Source organism: Notolabrus celidotus, chromosome 4, assembly GCF_009762535.1.
Source record: "Notolabrus celidotus isolate fNotCel1 chromosome 4, fNotCel1.pri, whole genome shotgun sequence".
Taxonomy (NCBI): domain Eukaryota; kingdom Metazoa; phylum Chordata; class Actinopteri; order Labriformes; family Labridae; genus Notolabrus; species Notolabrus celidotus.
The window spans coordinates 26789758-26815964 of NC_048275.1; the positions used below are offsets into that span (position 1 = coordinate 26789758).

Below are 26207 nucleotides of genomic sequence, written 5' to 3' on the forward strand. Positions count from 1 at the left end.
CTTTACATTTTTGCCTCTAATGGAGTCTCCCCCTTCTGGCTATCAGTTATACTCCATGTTTAAGGCACTGACATGACTTTTGCAACCACAAGGCTGAGACTACATTCAGTCAGGACTGTTGATCCTGCTCTTTATCAACAAACCTGAACAAGAATCAAATCAGTCTTATCATTGATCTGCACTCAAGGTTCATTGTGTCTTCATGCATTAGATGTTTTAGCGCCATAATTGGAAACTATAAGTTTAATTCAGATTAGCACCGCTCTAGGGGGCTGGATTGTGGCCAATGTGTGACCTGCGAGGCAGTGAAACTACGTCAGTAGTCGTGTTCTTCAGAGAAATCCTTGCTCATAGCTAAACAGATCAAACCTGGCACTGGTCAGCCTCAAGTAGCTGGAAGCAGAAGGATTTACGGATATGTTTTCCTGTTACTGATGTAATTGACCCAGAGACAAATAAATGTGATTATCACTGTATCTTAAAAAGTGAAAACTAGCAGGGTGGGCTTATTTAGAGTGAATACTTTTGGTCTGAAGACAACAGAAGTCTTTTCTTATCCATAACAAAAAAATTACATCTTTATGAATTCTCAATTTGTGTCCTCTCATAGGTTTGTTTAAAAGTCAGGTGGGGCAATGTACAAATTCTCAAAAAATCTGCACTCTTCATCTGTCACAGTCTTAATTTCAAGTTTGTAAAGCCTGAATTCAGCAGGCTCTCTGCAGGAAGCCTGTTTGGTTTTTGTCAGAATGTAAAACCAGCCAAACCCAAGGGGAGAACAGTTAGCAGCAGCAGCAGCAGCAGCAGCAGGTGGTGTAGGTGATGAGATCCGGCGTGCATGCAGTTGATTGCTGTGCAGATACACTGTCTTGTGTGTTCAGACATTGGTGCTCCGCCTCTCTAACCTGCAGCCTCTCGTTGCCTCTGCAGCCATCCTTGGTTCAGGACATGACCGAGTTCAAGAGGAGCCTGCCTCTCTTCCCGCTGGTCCGGCCTCACATCAACTTCATGGCTGCCAAACTGTGAGCGAGGCCGCTGGCTCGACTCGCCGCTGACGAGAGGAGGGAAGAGCGACATCAAGGGAACCTGACGTGCTTCCTCACCTACACCCAAGTCCTTCTTCTCCTCCCGTCAGGAAGACTTTCATCTGACTGAGCCTGCATGAGCGTGTGTGTGTGTTTGTGTGTGAGTGTGTGTGTTTGAGAGGGTGCGTGTGTGCACGTGTGGCAGGCTGCAGCCACTAGACAAGAAGCTTGGAAACAGACGTGTGTGTGTGTGTTTGAATCACAGAGTTAGCCGTGGTCATCTGTGTGGCTGTGATGATGATGATGATGATGATGATGATGATGATGATGATGATGATGATGATAGAGTCACAGCAGATTCACCCCATGTTAAAGGAGAAACACTCACTCATCACAGCAGCAGGTAGGCGGGCGTAGACGATGTAGAAACAACCAGGGACACGTCCCTTTAAGTACAGCAGAGCATTTGATTTGACTTATTCTGAGACGTGCTGGTTTCTCGTGGCGAGCTGTAGAGGTCACACACTCAGTAGCTCCATGAAGGTCTTTGTGTCCTTTTTGTGTTACATGTTGAACATTCAAGTCCAAAAAAAAATCACACACACATATATGGATTATTTTATTCAAATTATGCATCTCTGGAGAGTCTCTACTTTATAATCCTGGTTTTAATCCTCTTCACAGGTTTTGAAATGTTTGTCTCTTGAAGTGGTAAAATGTTGGGAGCCTTTGAGGAGCAGTTTGATCAGAGAACGAAGCCTGTGGACCTTTTTTTATTTTACTTTTATTGCATTTTACATTAGAAGTGTGTAATTCAGACATCTCAGGGGAACCTCCATGCTGGTTTTTTTTTACTTTAAATTTTTACTAGTGATGGATTAAAAATAAAAACTTTTATCATTTTGTTTTTTCACTTCAACTTCTTTTTTTTAAAGGAACATTTAATTTGAGTTCTCTCCATTTCATTGTCATTTTTCCACTCTGTGTCTGAGAATCGCACACTTTCTGCAGCTTGTGCCTTTTCAGGGGAGGGCATCACTTAGTTTATATCAGGGCACAATCTGACCCCCGACCCCCTACTAATGCTCCTACAGCATAGATGTCAAAAAAAGCAACTAGCCTTTAACTCTGAAGAAACATGTCCTGTTAAACTCGACAGGGGGATTTGTTTTATGGGAATATATGCACTTTTCTTACTGAGCAATAATCCTGATGACAGTGTGAGGCAGAATGAGATGTAGCAGCATGGTCCAAACTGGCCTCTAGGCTTCAGGTAGGGTCGGGCGACGCATATTTGTAATCCTGTGAGGTGACTTTTTTTATTCAGTCATTAAGGATGATTTACTTGGACTGTTTTTACTCCTTTATAGATCAACTTGATAGCTATTAAATAAATGCATCAACCAGCCAGTCTGCAATTTAAATCTTGCTTAAGTAATCTTTTAAATAAAGAATTTTAGCCACAAAGCGTTAAGATGGGAAGAGAAGTCAGCAACAGCAGCTAAGCTTGCAGCCCCCAAGCCCCTGCATGGGCATTATTAGTTTGTGGGTTTAAATCACCCACTCTGTTTTGAAGGGGAAGCATCTGAAGAGGTCATCTGCTTTAGAAGCACCCTGTAGGAAACCTTGTGAAAAATGAAAAAGCTTCATCAATTCTTGGCCAATGTTGCTTGCTGGCAGCTCAGGTCACAGCCCCTTCTGACGTCCCGTTTCCTCCAGGCACCAAAAGCAAAAACTAACTCAAAATGTTTGAAGCATCTTAACAGAAAGGTTTCCAGTTGTATAACTTGTTGAAGTTCATAGAGTAAAAACTGAGCTCAAGTCAGCAGCAGCTCAGCTCTCGGCCAATGAAACCCGCCAAAGAGCCTCAGAGAGATATTGATTTGTAGTGTTTTGTTCAGGGATTTGCGGGTCTAAATCTTAGAGGTCTGTTTGTTTTGGATCTACGCAGGCCTCTGCACTGAACAAGGCAAGCTCCAGATTGTAAAACTGCTTAGCGGAAGCTCAGCTCCCAGCCCCCCTCTGATATTTGTTAAATCAGAGAACTGGGTAGAAAGGGTGAATGTTTTCCCTTTGTTTGTTTGTTAGTCGTAAAGCAGAGTAACATGGACTAAATAGATGTTATAAACTATATCCCGAAGTTCAGAAAATGAGCCCTCTGTTTTTGTTTTTTGCTTCATGCATTATTGGAGAGCTCTTCAGGCATTGGCCTCTTAAAAATCTTGTAAATATTGATGTGTGTTTTAAATTTTCTTTATATCGCCCAGCCGTAGCTAGAGGACTTTCTTATGGATAGTGATGATAGTACAGTGAAAGCGTTACCTGCTCTCTCAGGTGTAAACTGGGTTTGCTGTGACAAATCACGCTGCTAGAGCTGCCAAAAATGCTGTTCACACAGCAGGGACTCTGAGTTAGGGTTGATTATCCCTCCTCCCCTGGTAATACCTGCTCTCAGGCCACCGACGTCACCTCTCACTCATGATGCTGCAGAATTTGAAGGATGACTGATAGGTTGCAGAAGATAAAAGTTCACACGTGGACAACACACTTGAGTGATTCAGGATGTCTCAGTTCATATGCATAAGGAAAAAATAAACAGGCAAAGTGGATTTCTGAGTCTGAAGCCTGAAATCTGGAATTAAGGAATTCATTGAAAGATTGAAGTCAGGACTCTAATGAATGTTTCAGCTGTGGCTCCACCCTCCTCCATAGACTGGGGTACCTTAACGATTTTGCTCTTTCAAAAGCTTCTTCAACGCTTTCCAGCATTTTACTACGTGTCAACCAGATCAAAACCTTTCCTGATTTCATTTCTGTGGTCAAACCCAAAGACAACCAGCAGCAGCAGCAGCAGCCGCCTTAGGTACAGCCTCACACCCGCAGACAGTAGCTGACAACCACTCGAAATCAGAGGAAACTAGCAACATAACATATCAGGGTGGGTGGGCCTCGCACTGTTGACCGTGTGACGTACATAGTGATTGGTTTACATTTAGAAAATCTGAAGCTGTTTTTTATTTCTGGGCGTCTTTGTGGATCACGAGAGACTGGATGGTTGTTTTCATGGGCTGGTTTTCAGTTTGTCTCTGTTGTGTGTTTCTAATTAATAAACTACTGAATGAACCTTGGTTTGGTTTTTTGTTTTTATGCCCCATCAGTTTAAAAAAAAAACCTGGATTCAACCATTTGGAAAAATACATTTATTCACAGATGACTGATACAACAAGAACTCTAAAATCAGAAGCAACAACACAGTTCAGTTTTTTGAGTCTCTTCCTGCAGACTAGAAAGTGAACACACTGAGGGAGCTGTGGGCCGCAGTTAGATTAATCACTACACATCATTACTCGTCACATACTGATGTTCTCCCTGCTCTGTCTGACACATCATGCTCACAATCATTTCAACAAACATGTTAAGAGTCAGTTCAGTAAAGTTTCATGAAGCCTTGTTTTCACACACACACACACACACATCTTTTAGATTAAGTACATTAGCTGTTTTCCCAGAGTCTGAGATTTCTACTGCAGTGAGAACACACAGGCCTCTTTTCATCACAATAAAAGTAGCTAAGTGTCGTGACAAGGTGTCCCTTATTGTGGATGTCTGTGAAATTGAGTTGTCCATTGAAGTAATGGTCTTAAATTACACCACTGTTGAAGTATTTATTGTAAGCAGAAATCACAAACCTGAGCGAATTGAGGATTTAGACAATATTCACATTATGGCGACTTTTTTCTGTTTGCTCAGGGTGGGAGACTCAAACCCTTGAATCAAAAGTAGAATACCTTACTGCTGCTGTGCTAAGCTAGAACACAGTATCACAGGACAAATCCTTACCAGGTCCTGTCTGATATGCATCTGAAAGAAACAAATTCATGGGGATGCTTAGTCACACTTAAAGCTCTGAGTTTTGATCAAGTTATGAAACAGACTGAAGTTAATACTGATGTCTCACAAGGGCAATCAAGACCTTCCAAGTTGGGACTATTTCTCTATATCTATTTCTAATGTCTGAGACCACTGGTGGGGGAGGGTGGGTAGTGTAATTTGAAGTCATGACCTGCATTTTTGGGTAAAAACAACTTGCGCATGTGCAGGACAAAATCGGTTAAGGCATGAATGTTATCATTTTGTCCACAGGGGGCGCCAGAATCAACACAAACTAAAAAATCCTCAGTAAAGTGAAAACTAAATATTTCATTTCTTGACACCAGCAAATGAAAGCATTCAACCTCTTCGTACTCACATTACTTTAATCTAGGGATAACCCTTTTCAATACTCCTCTTCTGTAATGTTTTTGTGACACTATCAAACAGTAATGTTACATTAGTGTGACTGAACGCCGACATGAGTGGGTTAAAAAAAGAAAAGTTGTTCAATTTTAAATCTGAGCTGATGGCCCTTTCAGTTTTTTTCTTTTTAGAAGGAGCTTGAACAGAAATATTTAAAGTGTAAAATGACCTTCATTACTACAACTTGAAACCCTCAACAATGTTGCAATTAGACCTCGCAGGATTTGACCCTCTAACCCTGAGTAAAGTGGTCGTCATGTGAATATGGTGAATCGGCACACTTACAGCAGTGACACACGGGTTATTTGGTTGAACCACCCCTTTAATTCTCCACAATGCACTCACTGCAGTGAGTCTCTTTCAAGAATCAATGTCTATGTTTCACTGTGGTCTGTCTTCAGGCTGCACCAAAGTACCATCAAACTGAAATGTTTGTTTATTCCTTAAAAAAAGTGCTGAAGTCAACATCATGTGTGAGTGAATCGTCACAGCAAAAAAGTCTCACCGTTGTCCTTCCCCCCCGGCTCTCCCAGCATCAGGTTCTTCTCCTGAAGGTAGACGAGGTTTCAACATCCAATCAGAGCCATTTTTAAAAACAGGAATCAAGCTGCAAACGATCAACATGAGCATTGCAGATACGTTTAAATCAGAAGTTTACACACAGATCAGTATTCATGTTTAGTCTGCGTGTGTCATTCTGCTCTTTGACCATCATTCACGACTGTTTAACACGTTTTATTCCATCTTTAATACATTCCACACACTGAACATCGTCCACAATTACTATTACTCACACATTGGCAAAGGCAGGGCTTTAAATCTTCAAAATAAACATTATAAAACAAGTATTTATTATTGATATTATAAAACCTAATTACACATGCCCCGCACTCCTCCTTTAAAATATAGTAAGTTTACAATAAGGGTTAGTCATGTGATTGTAGAAGCACATCCACCAGAGATGTGTGTGTTAATGAGTGTGTGCTAACATGCTGCAGTCTGTCTCCAGCTCACAGAAGTTTAAAATGCGTTGTGTCGGTGAGGGGGGAGCCACTCCATGAATGGGTGAGAGGGGTGAGGTGTTAGGAGATAAGGGCTGACACCGACGCTAAGTGTTTCACCAGCACTTCACTTTAAGAGTCCGACAGTTTGGATCCTCCTCCCTCCAGCAGAGGCAAGCTGTTCATCCCGGCTGACCTCCTGCTCAGGCCTCCTCCTGCTCGGGGAAGTTGAGGATCTTGCGGTGGGCTTGTCTCAGGTACTGCTGCTGTTTGAAGTACACCTTAAACGCTCCTTTGATGGCCACGAAAGCGATTCCTCCCTGAAAGAGAAGGAGGAATGCATTTTGAAAAAGGAGTAATTCAGCCACAGACTTTAAAGCCTCTCCACACTCAGATAGATCTTTCATTTCCACAGTGACTGTCACGCTGGCCGAGAGCTTCTATCATCCCATAAACACAGCCAGAGAGGAGCTCTTCCTGGGTGCTGCCATGGAAACCTAAAAAGACGAAGGCGGCATTACATCACCCAAAGCGTTGTCTCAGTGTTTGACTTTGGTGCCGCTTCTACTGAAGTTACTGAAGCCAACTCGGCAGGTCGTACTGCAGCAGAGCTGTAGATCATTTCTAGGGATGTTGTGTTCAGTTGACTTAACAAATACAATACTGTACGAAGAATTAGCAGCCAGTTAAAGTAATATTCATGTTATCTGTAGACCTGATCCTCAGCTGTAGTGCAGCCACCCGCCACTAGCCGGGGCTGTAGCTCTGCTTCATGACTACTGCCATAACGCTATAAGATCTACTACCAGGATGTAAACAAGCACAGAGAACAGATGGCAGTTAGTCAGTATTTAATCCAAAATAGAAATGTAGTTGTATGTATCTGGTTAAATTGGCATACAACCACTCCACTGAAGGCTGGTGGTGCTCGCTCTGCTAATGTTAGCCATACTCAGCAAACCAATTTGACATCCTTAACCTCCTGAATGTTTTCTTTCCTTTAGACTCGCCGTTAATTCTGAATGTAAATTTCTGTTTAAGGGACTTGAAAATGAGTCACTTCAGAACACCCCTCATAGTTACCTCTACCCAAGAGTGTAGGTTTGATTTTTACTTTGGTCGGGACACCCGCCCCGCTCATGTGAAAATATGTTAACTTACTGTGAGCCCCATCTTAACAAGTCTGCAATGCAACGCTCATCATGTTGGAGCCTGAGACCACAAAGATTATTTTATAATCCTCTTTTTGTAGCTTCTTACTAAATCTGTATTATCGGACTTTCCTTTCCTCTCCTCCTCCCCTGTTCATATAATTTAGACATCTACAGGAACTTTATTCAAAGCGTCAAGATACTACACCTGACAACATGCTGCTTCCTGATATAGCCATTTCAAGGTAAAGTTTTTTTGGACTACGTAACATGAGGGGACTTTTTTGTGAAATATTTTGCGGAAACGTTAATCCTTGTAGTAGCTTAACTTCGATTAGTGGTGGCCTGCAGGAGTTTTATTATTTACATTTCTTCATCTTGCCTCAAGTCACAGCTTACAGCCATCGATCCTACACGTTTTGGACTTTAGAAAATAGAGTGTAAACACACTTTGAAGCAGGTAGAACTGTTAGATGAGCGTGGCTCTGCCCTCCTCAAGTGTCGTACCTTTGCGCTGCCCCACAGTTTGGGAAGCACTGACCTACAGGGAGCTTAGCCAACCAAAAAACAGACCGGTCTCAAAGACATATTTGGGAGGCGGTGCCGAAGTGGGAAAGGATTTAACCCTTTGTGTGTTGCATGAAGTGCATTTTTTTTCCCCCTTCAACGTTAATATTGGTGGGGGGGACATTTCAGCCATCGCTTGAGATTGGTAAGGAGACATCCCTATGGTCCATACACAATTCTACGCTAGGGAAGAATGATACAGTGAGGCAAAAAAGTATCTAGTCAGCCACTGATTTTGCATGTTCTCCCATTTAGAAAGATGAGAGGGGTCTGTAATTTTCATCAGAGGTACACTTCAACTATGAGACAAAATACAAAAAAAAAAATCCAGGAAATCACATTGTAGGATTTTGAAATAATTTATTTGTAAATTCTGGTGGAAAATAAGTATTTGGTCAATAACAAAAGTTCAACTCAATACTTTGTAACATAACCTTTGTTGGCAATGACAGAGGTCAAACGTTTCCTGTAAGTCTTCACCAGGTTTGCACACACTGTAGCTGGTATTTTGGCCCATTCCTCCATGCAGATCTCCTCTAGAGCACTGATGTTTTGAAACTGTTGCTGGGCAACACGGACTTTCAACTCCCTCCACAAATTTTCTATGGGGTTGAGGTCTGGAGACTGGCTAGGCCACTCCAGGACCTTGAAATGCTTTTTACGGAGCCACTCCTTCGTTGCCCGAGCGGTGTGTTTGGGATCATTGTCATGCTGGAAGACCCAGCCACGTTCCATCTTCAATGCTCTCACTGATGGAAGGAGGTTTTGGCTTAAAATCTCACGATACATGGCCCCGTTCATTCTTCCCTTAACACGGGTCAGTCGTCCTGTCCCCTTTGCAGAAAAACAGCCCCAAAGCATGAGGTTTCCACCCCCATGCTTCACAGTAGGTATGGTGTTCTTGGGATGCAACTCCACATTCTTCTTCCTCCAAACACGACGAGTTGAGTTTTTACCAAAAAGTTCTATTTTGGTTTCATCTGACCACGATATTCTCCCAATCCTCTTCTGGATCGTCCATATGCTCTCTGGCAAACTTCAGACGGGCCTGGACATGTACTGGCTTAAGCAGGGGGACACGCCTGGCGCTGCAGGATTTGAGTCCCTCTCGGTGTAGTGTGTTACTGATGGTAGCCTTTGTTACTTCGGTCCCAGCTCTCTGCAGGTCATTCATCAGGTCCCTCCGTGTAGTTCTGGGATTTTTGCTCACCGTTCTCATGATCATTTTGACCCCACGGGATGAGATCTTGCGTGGGGTCCCAGATCGAGGGAGATTATCAATGGTCTTGTATGTCTTCCATTTTCTTACAATTGCTCCCACAGTTGATTTATTCACACCAACCTGCCTGCCTATGCTAGATTCACTCTTCCCAGCCTGGTGCAGGTCCACAATTTTCTTCCTGGTGTCCTTCGACGGCTCTTTGGTCTTGGCCATGGTTGAGTTTGGAGTCTGACTGTTTGAGGCTGTGGACAGGTGTCTTTTATACAGATAACGAGTTCAAACAGGTGCCATTAATACAGGTAACGAGTGGAGGACAGAAGAGCTTCTTAAAGAAGAAGTTACAGGTCTGTGAGAGCCAGAATTCTTGCTTGTTTGTGGGTGACCAAATACTTATTTTCCACCATAATTTACAAATAAATTCTTTAAAAATCCTACAATGTGATTTCCTGGATTTTTTTTCTCATTTTGTCTCTCATAGTTGAAGTGTACCTCTGAGGAAAATTACAGACCTCTCTAATCTTTCTAAGTGGGAGAACTTGCAAAATCAGTGGCTGACTAAATACTTTTTTGCCCCACTGTATATCGTTATCGCAATATGAACATTCAAGATATTCATTTCGCAAAATCAACGATATCAACGAGATTTTCCCCGCTTGCCCTGCACGTATGCTTGCCCTAACATGTATAGCTAAGGCCAGCCAACCACAAACCTCATGTCATGCTTGCCGTTGATTGGCAGCTGAAGCCAGCCAATGACAAACATCAGAGGGAGGGCACGAGGGAGACGGAGACACACACTCACACATACACTACACACAGCTGGGAAACAGAAAGTGAAAGTTAAGAAACATTTTTCAGAAAATGGTTCGGACGCTGGACAGGCGTTACAAAATACCATCCCGAACATATTTTAATCTAGTGGCCATTCCCAAACTCTACAACGAATGTAGAAGGAAAGTTTAATCCGAGCTCCGTGAAATCGATCATTTTGCCACAACCAAGGACCTGTGGTCGAGCCGGACGACTGAACCTTACATCAGTTTAACAGTTCATTTTATAGCAACAAACTTCGAACTCAAGACCCTATGTCTGCAGACGTCCTTCTTCCCTGGGGAGCATACTGGGGATATTATAGCACATGAGATGAGAGGTGCACTAGCGGACTGAGATTTGAACCAACAGGTTTGCGTGACCACCAATAACGCATCCAACATGATAAAAGCTTTGGAGGTGAATGGTTGGACGCGTCTTCAGTGCTTTGGACACAGGCTTTACCTGGCGATAGGTACGTTTAACTATGTTTATTTTAATAACTTTGTTTAGAAGAGGGCGCGAGAGAGAGACAGTATGTGTGTGTGTGTGTGTGTGTGTGTGTGTGTGTGTGTGTGTGTGTGTGTGTGTGTGTGTGTGTGTGTGTGAGAGAGAGAATTCTGAAAAATGCTTAGTTTTCACTGAACCCATAGTCATATCGTATTGTATCAATATCAAGGTATCTGGCATGAATATCGAGATATGACATTTTTTCCATATCGTTCAGCTCTATTCTACGCCACTGCCTCTACCTCACGGTATGAACCATAGACTGTATATAAAATGGACGTCAGCTTGCTCCGCTCAAAATGAGGCTTCCACAAAAACTGCTTCCCCTAGTGGCTGGCTGCAGTATAGGTCATCTGAATGGGGCTGCCGTCAAACCTTGAAAAATAAATACACCTCATATGAATGTTTCTCACATCCGTATGCTGTGGTGATATGTAGTTATTATTTGACTGTTTTGTGTTCAAGGGCTCTTTTTTCTGAAAAGTTTATTTTTCGTTAGTTATTAGAGGTTAAAAAAACAGGTTTTACATCCGTGTTTGCTTTGATTGACAGCTGCTGTAGACAGAAATCCATAGGACCTCGTGACGCTAAGCTGTAGGGCGGAGCTCGTTACCGGGGAAACACACAAATTCCCTACTGCACAGACTCTGGCTGAAGAAAATTTACAAGATGTCTGCGCTCTGGACCGGGATATTTTGGCTTCAAGACCGTACAATGGGAAAAGGTGGAGCGACACTGTCCATTATATATATACAGTCTATGGTATGAACATGCATGTGAGAAATGCATCACAGAACACTGCCTGAAATACATTTCAGAAACACTGTTGTATTTACCGCTGACCCCTCACACCCTGGACACAAATTCTTCAAACTCCTCCCCTCCGGCAGGCGCTACAGATCACTGTGCGCCAAAACAACCCGCCATAAGAACAGTTTCTTCCCCCAGGCTGTCACTCTGATGAACACTAAACCATAACAGTGTCATACCTGTCAGATAAATACTCTCTGTAAATATACATGTAGATATACAATGCAACAATTCTCAAGCAGAATTCCATATTTCTATTTTTTGTATTATTTAACTTCTATTTTATAATGTAAAACTACCTCTGCAACTCACCACTGCACTTTATCATATTATTTTAGCCTGTACATATTAGTCAAGCTATTTGTTGTTTCTTTGTATTTATAGCTAAGGTTATTGTTATTATATTTTCATTTTATTTTTTATTGTAGTTCTTATTCTTATTCCTATTCTTATGCCTTGTACAAAGAGAGCACAGTTTACCAAAGTCAAATTCCTTGTGTGTTCAAGCATACTTGGCGAATAAAGCTGATTCTGATTCTGATTCTGATTCTGGTATTTACAAGAGCCATCCAAGCATGCTCAGTACGCAAACATTCAACATCTCAGGGCTTCAGCTAGACATCCACCACTCTCTGGTTGTTTGGAGGTAAGTTGGTGAGGGCACGAGTGGACGAGGAAAGTTTGTGAGGAAAAATAACTTCTTCTGTTTGGATTATTTTGGATTCAAATGAGGTGTGTTATGGACATTGATACTTTGTTAATCCTGCAGTTAACATGTTCAGATGAAGACGTGGGAATTTCAACTAATAGCTAATATACACAACTCAATATCAAGAGGCGACTGCTGGTGTTGAAAATTAGGCTAATGCAGAAGTGCAAAAATCTGCAGTTCCTTGAGTGTCACTTGAAGCTGGATCCAATAAGGAAGCCCTATTAGTACCATTTCATACAGCAGAATTAAACATGTGTGCAGCCTGGTTCAATAAAGGGATTCTTTTTTTAAATTGGAATTAATGAGGGCCAGTCTCGTCTCACTCTCTTTGCCATTTATTGAATTAGCTGGAAGTTAGTTGGAGACAGCATTTTGACGACTGTTTATTTCATAACACCTCTTCAGAAAGTACCGGATGATATCACTGAGACTGTGTCCATGTTTTAGACAGTCTGTGTCATCATTTGTGATTTTTTGCACATCATATCATAATCACTATGTTCTGCAGGGTTAATGCACACAGTAAATGTTCCACTGTACTGCAGGCCTACACAATGATCTATCACTGCTGTGCTGTTTCAGCTTTATCACCCCCCAAAAAAACATTCCACAAATAATAAATCACAAATGGTGACTTTTTGATTTATAGAGCAGTTTTTGTTCGCTTGTGGTCTAGAGACAGCTATGTTTTTTTAACAGCAGCTGCACACAGCTCAACCTAAAGCCATGTTTGGGCACAAAATAGAAAGTGCGACATAAAAACACCAAAGTGTTGTTACCCTGCAATGATTGGTGATTCTGATGATAGGGTTTCTTCTTTCTCTCTGCCTCAGAGACTCTCAGTCAGCAGGCCATCTCTCTGTCTGACTCTACCTGTCTGCAGTCACTGAGTTCACCGGTTGAGGACACAGTGTTCAGTTGTGTCAGTGCAGCCGGATCACATGAGCCACTCAGGTTACTTCTCTGTCCTCGATGCTGGCTGAGGGCTCTCTCCTGTTCTGTAATCATTCATTATTATCATTTCATCCAGCCGTGATGCTGTACTGCCTTTACGTCAGTAGAGGAAATATAAGGACATTGTGCAGGATCTCACCTCCACAGCTACAGAATCCCTGTGCTCTGGTATCTTTACTCATGGTTGATGCTGCTCCATGAGGTGTTGTTAAGTTCCATGGATTACAATGTTTCTTAGAAGTTTGCTGTAGCCCCTCATGCAGGTTTCATCATGTTGTGAAGTACATGCACACATGTACTAAAATGACTCTACAGGCTCTCTGTGCGTTCACATGTTTGTTGGACATGAAGGTGACCCACTGTACCCACCAGGATAGTCCTCTGTAGGTTGGAGTTGACGCTGCTGAACATTAGCTTCCCCACGATGGTGGCGATGGTTGGGAAAACCAGGGCGCCGCACAGGATCCGCGTGGCCGACACGTGATCTGCCAGGGGGCTGGCCTCTGCTGGGATACGAGGAACCGGGCAGCCAATCCCTGCAGAGAGCAGCGAGGAGAGAGTTAGAAAGAACTGAAAACAACAATGTCTCATTCATTCTGTGCTTTTATCAACAGTACAAGAAGCTGTGTGAACACATAAGCACATCTGTGAGTGCGTCAGTTCTCCTGGGGGAAGGGTCAGCAGCTCCTCTGGCTGCTAAATATGTGTCTGCCTGTCACAGCCCGAGGGACGCACCATCCTATAATATCAGATTTTAGGTGAAGGTTTTATGAGCATACCGCATCAAGTGAGGACATTGAGATATGCTGTACACCATTGTTCATTAATGCGTATAAAATATGTAATGAATATATATGTAATGAATATAATATGCAATTAATATATATAATGTATGTGCTTTGGCAACATGTCTTTGTTTATGCCAATAAAGCAAATTGAATTTAAATTGAAAAAATGTAATGATGTGTCCTAACCTGGGAAGATGCTGTTGAGGATCTGCAGCTTGTTGGAGTACTTCCTCCACAGACGCAGCACGTAGTCCTCCCAGCGGATCATCTTTCCCAGGATCAGCATAACAGGGATGGTGGGCAGGCCGATGAGCAGGAACAGAGGGTCGGCCCGCTCCATGACGTCCAGACCCTCCTTATGGCCGACCACCTGGAGAGCAGACGGGAGGTCAGATCGGAAAATCCAGAAGCAAAGGAGGAAAACTAGTTGAGTCTTAAATAAAATAAAATAACCACAAAAAAGCCCAAAATATAACCAGACAGCACTAAACGGTGAACCAGAACTGGTCCTACCTGCATGACAGTGACGGCTCCATAGGTGACGGCGGTCCAGTAGATGGAGCCCACCATGATGCCAGCAGCAGCGAAGGGCCCCGCCTTAGAGATGAGCCGATCAGCCAAGTCCAGCACATAGACCACAGGACCTGAAGGAGGTGGACGGATGAGAGTGAGTCCCTAATCAGCCTGATGTAAACAATTAATCTAAAGTGATATCAGAGCTGACCAACAACAATTAAATGAGAATCATTTCATCATGACGTGAACACTCTCTTGACTACGAGAGGCTCGCAGAGGATAATGCAAAGAGGAGACTTTGATTGTACAGCAGGGGTCATGAGACTGCTGCTGACAGACAACCACAGAGACACTTCATTCATCTCCAGGAAGACAGGAAGCGAAGTGTCGAAGTCCAGCTGGGAGTTAAAGAGCCGGAGGAGTGTAACCAGCAGGGGGACCTTCGAACAGAAAGTTTCTGAGCCAAGTAAAAGAAGTAATGACACGAGGAAGCTCCGACTGAACAAACACCACGAGGCCAAGCAGGAAGAAAATGACAACAATGCAGTCATGTGAGAGTCAGAGAGAAGCAGGTCAGGTATGGAGCACACCTTGTACTGCAGGGTTATTGACACACAGGGAGGAGGCTCTAGGGCAGGTTCCACCGGGGTCAGAAATAACTGGGCTGCTTCTCATGTAAGCACGTAGTGAGGATTAATCTAAAGTCCAAACGTGCCTTCAGAGCACCACCCTGTCTGAAATCATCTCTGCTGCATCCTTCTCTCAGGCCGACCTGAGGGAAATCATGCAATATTTACAGGAAGAAAACCTGACAGACCCGTACACATCCTATTAATAACTGGCCCAGGAGTCAGAGGGAGGAGAGCACACAGCACCCGGCCTCTGTGTGCTGAGTGCAGGATCTGATACAAAACACTAAACAGTCGGGTACAGCTACTATCTCTACTTCTAACATCACAGTTTACTTCACATCAGTTTGACTTTCCTATATGTTCATCTCAGAGATAATGATATGTTTGTAGACAGAGCTGCTGTTGGTATTTGGTTCATTCAATCAGAAGCAGCTGATTTTAGCTTGCAAATCATTAAGGATCTGATCCTGGTACCAGATCTCGGTCAGATACCGACTCAAAAGGCTAGATCGGGTATCGGTGACGAACAGCTGATCCATGTTGCAGATCTATTCCAGCTATTCTGTGTTAACAGCAACAGGGCTCAAGACTACGACCAAAATGGTTGCATGTGCGACCACCTTTTTTTCTCCTCTGTGTGAAACACCTTTAGTAAGCTAATTCACATCAAAACATGCTTTAAACTTAAAATGCCTCCTTGATAGCGGAACGAAATATGAGACCACATGATGTTTGTTCCACGTGATAGAAAATCAAAACAAAAAAATGTGTTCGAGTATGTTCTTAATCAATTAATCAGTACTCGATTCACCCAAAATAGCTTAAAAAAAGCAGTGTCAGCCACTGCTTGTTGCAGACAAACTTCATATTCACAGTCAAATATTTTGCAACTATCATAACTCAGGTCACTGTCAATCTTTACTTCATACGAAACTACGATATGCCAATTAGGACAACTATTTATCAGCATGCATGGTCATGCTGTACACCCCCCAAAAAAGGGTGCAACCAACAGAGAAAGTTGGTAGCACCGGTGCTACCAGTGGAAAAGTTAGTGAAGAGCCCTGAGCAAACATATGTGCATACCACATCATCAGGCAAAGTGTTGGCAGGTCTGTGCATTCTGTTAAGCAGAGGGCTAATGTAGCACGGGGGAAGTTAACTACAGAGGCTCAGCAGCTTGGAGGTTTTTCATGCTTGCTACGCCAACAACTCCAGTAGCATTGCAATATGAGCAAAGCTAATGTTTTGAGGGTTGGCAGTAGGGTAGCAAAATATAAGACAACCAGTTTCATGACGCATCTCAAAAATCATCAATGAGTTCAACCAAACAAAAGCAGATGACAAAACGATGCAGTTAGCCATGTTGGCTGTACTGCACAGACACAGGACACTTCTCAGAGATGGTCTGAAAGTGTGAAAAAACGGGGAAAGTTTTGGATACATGGTTTGGACAAGTAACCCATAATGTTTCAAAAACGAGGGATTCAGCCACCTGCAACACTTGGAACCCAGGTACAGTTTACTATCACTTCAATATTTTTCTGCATGGCTCTGAACTCTACAAGAGAGTGTGCAAACACTTATCAACAACAAGCTTTGTCACATCTGTCCTCATGAGGAGATGAAAATGACTACTTATGGTGGATAAAATGTCTGTTTTTGCTCTCCATACTTACTATCTTTCTGCATAGACCAAAGTCTGCTGATACATGGTTGGTCAATACTACATACCAGATTGCACATTTAAAACTTTAAGAGAGTAGACAAGCAGCAACCACAGCTTCTGCTCACTGATAATACAACTATCAAAGATGGTTAATTTTTACACATCATATCTTTATGATTTGTTATGTTTCATTGAATCACTAGGTCAGGGTTGGTGGTGTGTAAATTTAAAATCTAAATAGTTGGACAGAGTTCCTTTTGTTAGGATCCACTCAACTGGCATCCAGGAGCAAGAGCAGTATATTGGGTCTTACCCAGGGTGTAAAATTAACTTTTTACCTCATCTGCCATAGGCTAGTGACCTCAAAAAACGCCCAAAAAAATAGTCACCGGCCAAAGTTCATGTTCGATGTGCTAACAACGAATGGGTTTTGCTTTTCTTTATCCTTTGTGTGTTTGCGGCAAAGACTGCAGCTCATGGTGTGGATTGACAGGTTGTAAGTCAGTCAGGACTGATGTTGGCCAGCTTCATCAATTTTCCAGTTTTCTTTGAAACGTCGTACAGTGACATTACTCCGTTTAGCTGTCTGTTCCTCATCTTGATCGTCTTCTGCCTCTTTGTTTATCCTTTTTGTTTGTGGTGGCTTCACACCGGGAATATGTCACCACATCTTCCTCGAAACGCTCTTCCAGCCGTGCTTCTTCAAGCAAAGGTAATGAATAGAACTTCAGTAGCTGACGTCACGCCACAAAACAAGTACAGCACGCCGCAAGGGTCAAAATAGCCTGACAGTCGGCAGAAATGAGCGCAAGTATGAAAACAAAACCTCACAGGCAATACAATATTTTCCATCGACCACCGGCGGGTGTGTGTTTTTGTTTTACGCACCAAACAAATTTTCTACCCGCCATTGGCGCTTTGCGGGTGTTCATTTTACGCCCTGGTTGTACCTATGTGTAGTGACTGCAATGGTTACTGTTGCCAGGTACTGCAGGTGCAGTAGTTAAGATAGTTAGCTGAACATGCTAACAATTATTAACACTGTTTAATGTGTTCTTCCACTTAAGCTGCAGTGAATGTCTGAATGTCTATTTTGCATGAGTAGTGTAGTTAAATGTAACCAAGCTTGATGGGTTTCTGTAAAGTTGCTGAGTCATGATTCTAAAGCTGAAACGATGAAGGACAGTTCTTTAGGGGCTTTAACAGAAGTTTCATAAATAAGTCTGTCTCTGAAACAAACACACAGTCTGACAGTTTGTGTACAGTCTGTTAGTTTCAGGCCTTTAAGACCTTTTCCCATTAGACATCTGATGTTGGATTACTTTTCAGAGATGGGGCACATTCATAAAAGTGGTTGAAGGTCATTTCAGCAGGCTTTCAAAGAACCACGCTCGTCTCTCGGGAAGGCTGACATTTATAATCTTATTTTTAAAACAGTGAATCTGACACGTGTCTTGTCTCGTTGAGAAATAAAGATGTGAAGTGGCGTGAAAACGGTGCTGAGTCATTGGTCATTGTGAAAGCAGGGCTTGGTTCAAGAACACGTCCCCCTCTGGTGTGTCAGCTGCAAACTGATAAATATATTATCCTTTTCATTTATGCTCCGAGGCTGACACACAGAGTAGGAGAAAAAATGTCGACCTTGGAGTATAGACAGCCTCCATCACTTCACATTCATGACAGCTATGCTGGAGTTTACAGGCTGCTGCCAGAGCTGCAGAGACATCAGAGTCATGTTAAAGATCAGTCTCTCTCTGTCTTCTGCTCTGAACAGACACAGGGACATAGGTTAGTTTGGAAGAGGCTGACTCTAACTTCAGATCAGCTTCTTTCTAACCTCATTTTAAGTTAAGGCGGGTACACACTACAGGATAATCGGGCTGACTTTTGTCCCGATCTCCCCCTTACGATCAAAGCCAGCAAAGGCCGGATTGTCTGATGTTTGCAAACAACTTTGTGTCTGATTGTCCTGTGGTGTGGGGTGTGTTAAGAGTGATTTTGTCCGGTTGGAGCCGCTCGGAAGGCCTCAGAAGGAGAAATCGTAAATAATGAACATACTTAATATTTGTGACTAGAAATCCCGTAGTGTGTGGGATGCTCCGAGAGGAGCCGAGCATGCACAGTGTGTAATGTCACTTGTACCAGGGCAAAAGCCAATCAAGACGTGAGCTGACTCGAAGTAAAGACAAACAAAAACATGGCACCGGGGAAAACTCACAGCTGTAATGAAGTAGTATGTAGTAGGCAATACCTACTGCCTACTACACTAGTAAGCAGTATGTAGCAGGCCGTTTCAAAAACAACCTCTGTAAGATCAGAAGAGAGAGATCTTGTGCGATCTGTCTTTTGTTATCATCAAGTGTGTGGTCTCTAAATGTGTGGAGGTTTGAAGAATCCTGTAATGTGTGCCAGGCATTAAGGATTCCTTCAATGTTGATTGTTTACAAGATTTTTAACATCAAACTACAAACAGACCCGGTGATTAAAAGGTGACATATCATGCAAAATCGAATTTTTAATGGTTCTCTACCTGAAATATGTGTCCCTGGCATGTCTACAAACCCCCCGAGAATGAAAAAATCCATTCTGCCCCTGTTTTGATTTCTCCACCTTTCTGTAAATGTGTGTGAAACGAGCCGTTTCAGACTTCCGTGTTTTTGTTACGTAACAACAATATCCGGTCTGTCACGGAGTCAGAGCTCGGAGCTTGTTCAGCCCACAGACTGTATAAACTAATACTGAATCCCCCCTCCGTTTTTCATTACCTGCACAAATGTGTGCTAACAAGGAGCTTAGGAGGGAGGCATGCTAGTTGTAGGCTGTCTTAATAAACACAAAGGTCGGTTTTACTCCCCACGTCTGCAGATTTGAAGATCTAGTGGATGATTTTTACTTATCATGGATAAGTGCTAGCGCTAGTTAGCATAGCCACATAGCTACATGTTCGTAGCTGTGTACCAAGACACACGTCGACATACTGACAAATAAAACAATAAGAAACACTAAATCTGTGACCAGTGGTTCAGAAAGGTCCTGCTACAGGCACCTCTCCGTCAGGAGCAGATTCTGGATCAGATTCAGAGGGTTGAAGTAACGTGATCTCTGAGCAGCCGTGTATATTCAGCCAACATGTAAACATTAGATCAACGTGCTGGAGAGCCGAGACCACATCCACTTCCTGAGGGGGCGTGGTCAGAGGGAAAACAGACTGTTCTGAGGAGGGCTGAAGAAGAGGGCTTTTCAGGCATGCCAAAATCTGATTTCAAAGTGTTTTTTTGATCATAAACTTTAAAGGCATGTTTTGGGGACCTCTTAGACCAATATATACTGATGAAAAAAGCGTGATATGTCACCTATAAAACTGCTAAAACAATAATAACCAAGTTTCAGGGGACATAAATCAGTCTCTCTCCAACACTTATTTGGTGGACAATGCTTGATGGACATCCTGACACTATGCTGCCTTTTCAGGGCGGCATTATTTTTCCTTATCCTCTCAGAGTAATGAGTGTTGACATGGAAACTAAAGACTGTAAACTGGCTGTCTATTTCTGCAAGGTAACAGGATGATACACTCTCCATGTTGAGTAAGAATCGTCTTAAATGTATCACTGTACACATCTACTGACATTTTGATCACAATCTCACTTCAGTTTAGAGTGATCATAGCCTGGCCTCAGTGTAATGAAGTCAAGTTTTCATTGGTCAAAGCATGACATTTGTGGCTGCAGTCTTTTCATCAGGTGTAAAAGTAGCTGCAGCTTTCTGATGTCTTTTTTTGGGCTCGCTCAGTTATTTTAAGGTTATGGCTTTTTACAGTAAGGACATAAGTCAGATTTTATTAGCCTGTTTGTACAGCCAGCCCAGAAGTACTTTCCACAGCGTGTGTACAATTCATCCACTGTTAGCTGTGCACCTATTTCTGCAGCAGGCTCTATAAAAGCTGTGACTCTAGCACACAGGTCAATCCATGCTAAAGGTCTTTACTCTGAACCACTTCTGGAGAAAGGAGGCTAAAGGCAGTAAGAGGGATTATAAAGCAGGTACCATACTTTTATTTCTTAAGTAGTTGTAAATGCAGAAGCTCTCTCTCTACTTTTACTGCACCTGTGTGTGCACACCGGATCGATCTTGCGCTGCCTGAGTGCATTTATTTGGCATATTTTGATGACAGGGTTGGAACCTCTTTCGCTTTCTCCCTGTCTTAGCATTACGCCATCACAGCTGGAGGGAACTGGGTTGCCCTTAATGGCCGCTGGCAGGACAGAGAGCTGAGCAATCCATTTCAGCTGCTGGCAGCAGATTCCATAATTAAGATAATTAAAAAGAGGGGAGGGGAGGGATGTGAAGGAGAGAGGGGAAAAGTGCAATTTGTCAGTTGTGGGCATGCACGCTGGCACACAGTTCCAGCTGGCTTGTTTACTCTGTAGGCAGGGTGTCAGTAAAGAAGGAGCTGCAAGGACACGGCGTCCTCACAGTTATTCTGCTGGCCAAATTAGCATGACGGGGCGGCTGCAGCAGGTGCTGCTGGGAATACAGCCAGTGTATAGATACCCCTATGTCAGTGTGCTGCAGTGTTGCTTCCTTTTTCATACACTTTGCCAAAGTCATGTGAAACGAATACAACCTGATTTAATAAGCAATCCATAACCAGGCTCACTGTAGTGGCAACTCTTTAAAAAAACCATATATTGCCACTTCTGCAGGACGTGATCTTTCCGACTCGCACATTGTAAAATAGGTTTACTAAAAAATGAAATTAATGCCGTATAAAATTAAACAAACCAAGACTTTATTAAAAATATAGACAAACAAAATCACTTCTCTTGTCGCTATTAACTTATAGTTCCACAAAAGTGACAAGAACTATATTAAAAAAAAACAAAGCTTCGGTTAGAAAATAATGTTGCTCCTTGTCCTGCTCAGATGAAAGCACTCATTGCAGCGCACATGCTCAGTTGCTCCCATTTGGCAGCACCAATTACCTGCAGCATGACAATTAAAGGCACATACACTCAAATAACTCTATGGTTCTAACACTCACAATAGCTCATCTTATTACTTTCTGGATATGACGCCAATGAAAAAGTAACCTGGAAAAAGTTGGGAAAATATTTTTGTTAACTCAGAGATTTAACCCACAGATGACCTCATGCTTGATTCAAACACAGAAACGTCCAAGTTTTTGCATTTGTTTATGTATACAGAGGCTATAGTCCTCGTTGCAGTGGTCATATGCTTGACTTCTGGCCTCCACCATTTGCTGCATGTCTTCCCCAAGCGGCAACCTCCGGTCTCAAACTATGCAGCCCATGTGGAAGTGTTATAAACTGCAATTATTTTGCCCCAATAAGGGCATGACGGACTTGACTCCCGGACAGGAACAAATAGCTGTTGGCTAGGAGGCTCAAACTCCGCCCCTTTATGTCACACTCTGCCTGGTTGAGTTCCGCATTTCCAATATGGATGCCGCCCTCGATTGGCTTCAAAACAGCGCTCAGGAACAGATGGGTGACGCCACAGATACTACGTGCATATTTTATACAGTCTATTGTCTTCCCCCACTCTCCACTCCCCACATTGCTTGTCTCTCTCCAGCTTTCCTATCCAATAAAAAGCTAAAATGCCCAAAAACACAACTTAAAATAAACAAACAAAAAACGTTAACAGCTGCAACCATTTTCTTGTGTTGTATGCCGTGTTTTGGTGTCACATGGGACACTGCCGTCTCTTTGGAGGGATGATCATGGACCATAGCAACGTGTGCATTGACTCTTTATCAAAACACACCCATTTGGTTTAAATACTGTTAAGAAGATTCAAGAAATCAGCCGCCCTCTGCAGAAACCCTGGGAAATGAAGTACCAACTCCCAACATTCTCGAACTTTCCTCAGCTTTGACTCTCACATCCCAAACTGTCACATGGCTGCTAGTATTCATCTGAAGGCTAATTAAAGCTGCACAGGTTGTTGAGTCTGTGTATGAGCTTTGAAGTTTTAAACTCAACATGATTCACATCAAGAACCTGGCTGTCAGTACAACTAGCATATCAAAAAGGTGTTTTGGACTATAACTACAATAATAAAGAGGAGATAACAGCAGCACTGCAGTAATGATGCAGCAAAACAGAAAGTGCTTCACTCCTCCTGCTCACTCTATAGTGCACTAAAACCCTGCAGCCAGTACAAACACGATCTCAGCCGAGAGGTTACAAGCTTCACTCCTCTGTCTTTATAAGTAACAGTTGTGTTATACATCAGGCATTAAAAATATATATACAGCATGGGCCTTTAAGTGCTGTCTGACCTTGTACCTGACTGTAGAGGTGGGATGATGTGTTCGATTAGAACTATTAGAGGTTTCAGGTCTGGGGGTTGCTTGGAGATGAATGTCCAAAATTGGAAGTCATTACCTCAAAGTGATGTGAATCTGACTAAACAGCAGCAGAGTGGGTACAATCAATCATCTGCTAGTCCAACTCACAAACCCAAACACTTTGCAAATGCACTTTGACCCAGGCCTGACATCATGAAGCACCAGAGATGCAAAGAGGGAGCAAATCAGCATCATGGTTTGCATGTGGTACTCTGCAGGATCCAGTCTGAGGCACGTCCTGTCCTCCAGAGAGCCACCATCACAGACCTGAGCTCTGTGGAGTGTGATTGTGATGACTGAACTCAGGGAAACACTGGTGGTACGGCCGTGATTTCATGGGCTCATCAGCAGAAGGGCAGCGCGACTCCACTCCATGCCTTTGATGAGCTGCTCCAACGTGACCCACTTTCACTCCCACTCCTCTCTCAGACACATCCAGCCTCTCTGCTTCGCTCCCTCATCACCCCTGTCTCAAACTGGATGATAGGATTAGGGGAAAGACACGTCTCTCTGAGGATGAGTGGTCTCTCAGCTAACGTCCTGAGGCTCTCTGCGGACACTGACCATGGTTTCAGTCCATGTCCACGTAGTTTAAGCCGCCACTGGAGGGATTCTCTTCCTTATTTGTGGTACAAACACGGTGGCTAGAAATCACTTGACATAAGAGCTTGGACTGAAGCAGAATGTAAAAACCTCATTATTATTATTTAAGGTTTCCACAACTCATTTTACAAAAAATGAACCAGTAAAGGTTGCAAACAGTCGCTGTGGTTTTATGTAGCAAAACAGATTTTGGATACTGGAATTAGTAGTCAGGGGGACCACACCCAAAACAGACCATATAAAGGGGGAGTCAGGAGGATCACATGAAGGCAACCTGGAATACATGTATGGAAAGTATTCCAAATAAGTTATTATATAAATCCTTTAAGTCGTCATTGCAACAAAGACGTATGGAAGAAATAGGAAACAGCAGCAGCCACAGCCAACACCAATGAAACAGTGAGTGCCCTAAATTACCAGAAGACCAATCACCTGACTTTTTCCCAAAAACCAAGGATTTCACCAGCTGATGGCTGATTTGGATGAGTGTCCTGAGTTGGCACTACTTTGCAGATGTATTTAATTCTTCCTGCCCTGTATGAGGTGATCTCGACACACATTCACAATCTGATGGACAACAACATCAGGGTCATAAGTTTTACTTCAGACATACAGACTTTTACCAGACATCAGTCCAGTGAGCATGTTTACTTTGACAGCTCAGAGGCTGGACGAAGAGTTAAACAGGAAAAGACATTATTGCATGCACAGGAGTTCTCAAGTTCACAGTAAAAAACAGAAAAAAATATAAGAGTAGATAGGGTTGCAAAGGGGTGGAAAATTTCCGGTAAATTTCCGAAAAGTTTCTGGTAAATTTCCATGGGAAGTTAAGCTGGGGGATTTTAGAAATATTCTAAATTGGAAACTTTCCATGGGAATTATGGGAATTAACTGGGAATTGAGGGTAATTTAATAGAAAGGTATCATATCCAAGCATAAATATGTGTTTTGTTATAAGCAGACATCCATCCAAAATAATACATTTAAAACAGATTTATTTGTAGAACTTTATCAAGGGTTAAATATTTTATTGAACAATCAATTATTTCATTGAAGACCTAAACATAAATGTTGAGTTAAATATTACTCATCCCCCCGACCCAACCATTAAAAAAATCAACAAAAATGCAATCCCAACAAAGTCCCATTCAAAATGTTAAATGAAAAGAGCCACTCTGCTTCCAAAAAAGTCCCATTCAACATGCAAATAAAAAGTGCGTGTAGGGGGAATGGTCTCAATAGTCCCGTAGTAAGCAGTGTGCTATGTGCATGTGATTGAGGAATAGCATAGATATTCAACTGTACTTGCATGAAATCTGGTTGTTTTAGTCAGGATTATGCTAAAATGTATTTTCCCCTACTAAATTTAAGTTCCCTCTTAGGAGCCAACTTTCAATTTAGTAAATTCCTGTTTATTCCTGCTTATTCCCATAAATTCCTGTTAATTCCCATGGAAAGTTTCCAACTTTGAAAATTCCCAGAATTGTGCAACCCTAATAGTAGACCAACAGAATAATAACAGTGGGCCTTGTGTGTGTTTACCTCCGACTTATATTTCTTCAGTAGTAGCATGTCCACGTACTCCAGAGAAAACTGAGGCATCGGCCTATTAATGTCAAGTCGAGCAGCAGAAAAGACCCTCAGATGGCACAGATGTTACTGGCACACAGAGAGCTTCAGTTCAAGCTGGTGTTTTGGCTTAACGAGTTACCCTGTTAACTTGTGACTCTCAGCCAATGTGTCTGTTCTAAACATTGTTCCAGCAACTGAGGGAAACTTCGGAGGGAACCAGCTACTAGATGGTTCGATTAGTCTTTCGCCCTTATACCCAGGTCGGACAACCGATTTGTACGTCAGGACTGCTACGGGCCTCCACCAGAGTTTCCTCTGGCTTCGCCTTGCCCAGGCATAGTTCACCATCTTTCGGGTCCTGTGAGGACAGACACAGTCCCCACAGATGCCTCTCTGATTAGCTGTTCACTAGAGACTAAACTAAGGAGTCAGTTTTCACATTACAAAGAAAAGGTCATCTTACAGTTTTCAATAGTTGATGCACCGATGACATCCATGGACACATTTGGCTGAAAGTTGCCAGTAAACAGGGTTAACTCTTTAAACCAGAACACTGGTATAGTTTTGGGAAGCACTGTCCTCCCACCCCAGCTTCCCTGCTGTTGACACTGTAAGTCTACATTGGTAAAAGACTAGAGATTCTGGTACTGACTTTAACAACATTTAACTGTTAAGTCTAGAAGATATGCACATCCTGACTCTAATCCATCAAAGTCTGCAATTGTTCCCCTTTAAAATCTTTATTTTTCTGCAGAATAAATTCCTTTGGGCTGGCTTCCTTCAACTACAATCACTCCCAGTCCTCACTGTGCAAACACAAAAAACTCTCCTGTTCATCTGTTCACAGAACCATGAAGAAGTTCCTCCCGTCTGAAAACCCCTAATCACTGAGGGCACCTTGCCTCAGTGGATCAACCAGCACAGAGAGAGGAAGTTCCCTTTCAAAATAAACCACTGGCTCATCCATCATGATGCCCTCCGGCAGACTGCCAA

The 26207-nt window shown here is 42.7% G+C and overlaps 2 protein-coding genes across 6 annotated transcripts in view; one reads left to right on the top strand and one right to left on the bottom strand.

Annotated features, from left to right (window-relative positions):
* Positions 1 to 4148, top strand: part of ide (insulin-degrading enzyme) — a 42063-nt gene extending 37915 nt beyond the window's left edge. Inside the window, exon 25 of the mRNA XM_034681644.1 lies at positions 931 to 4148. Within this exon, the coding sequence (XP_034537535.1) occupies positions 931 to 1026 (96 nt within the window). The 3' untranslated portion in view covers positions 1027 to 4148. The remainder of the gene's footprint in view (positions 1 to 930) is intronic.
* Positions 4149 to 6035: 1887 nt separating this feature from the next.
* The window catches only part of march5 (membrane-associated ring finger (C3HC4) 5), a 41905-nt gene continuing 21733 nt past the window's right edge, over positions 6036 to 26207 (bottom strand). For 4 of the 5 annotated variants that reach the window (XM_034681648.1, XM_034681645.1, XM_034681646.1 and 1 more), the window contains exons 4-7: positions 14360 to 14490; positions 14033 to 14216; positions 13428 to 13594; positions 6036 to 6642 (exon numbers count right to left, since the gene is read on the bottom strand). In XM_034681648.1, coding sequence (XP_034537539.1) covers positions 6526 to 6642; positions 13428 to 13594; positions 14033 to 14216; positions 14360 to 14490 — 599 coding nt within the window. In that variant the 3' untranslated portion in view covers positions 6036 to 6525. Of the gene's footprint in view, positions 6643 to 12883; positions 13103 to 13197; positions 13595 to 14032; positions 14217 to 14359; positions 14491 to 26207 lie in introns of all 5 variants that reach the window. The other variant, XR_004631002.1, reaches the window with a different exon arrangement.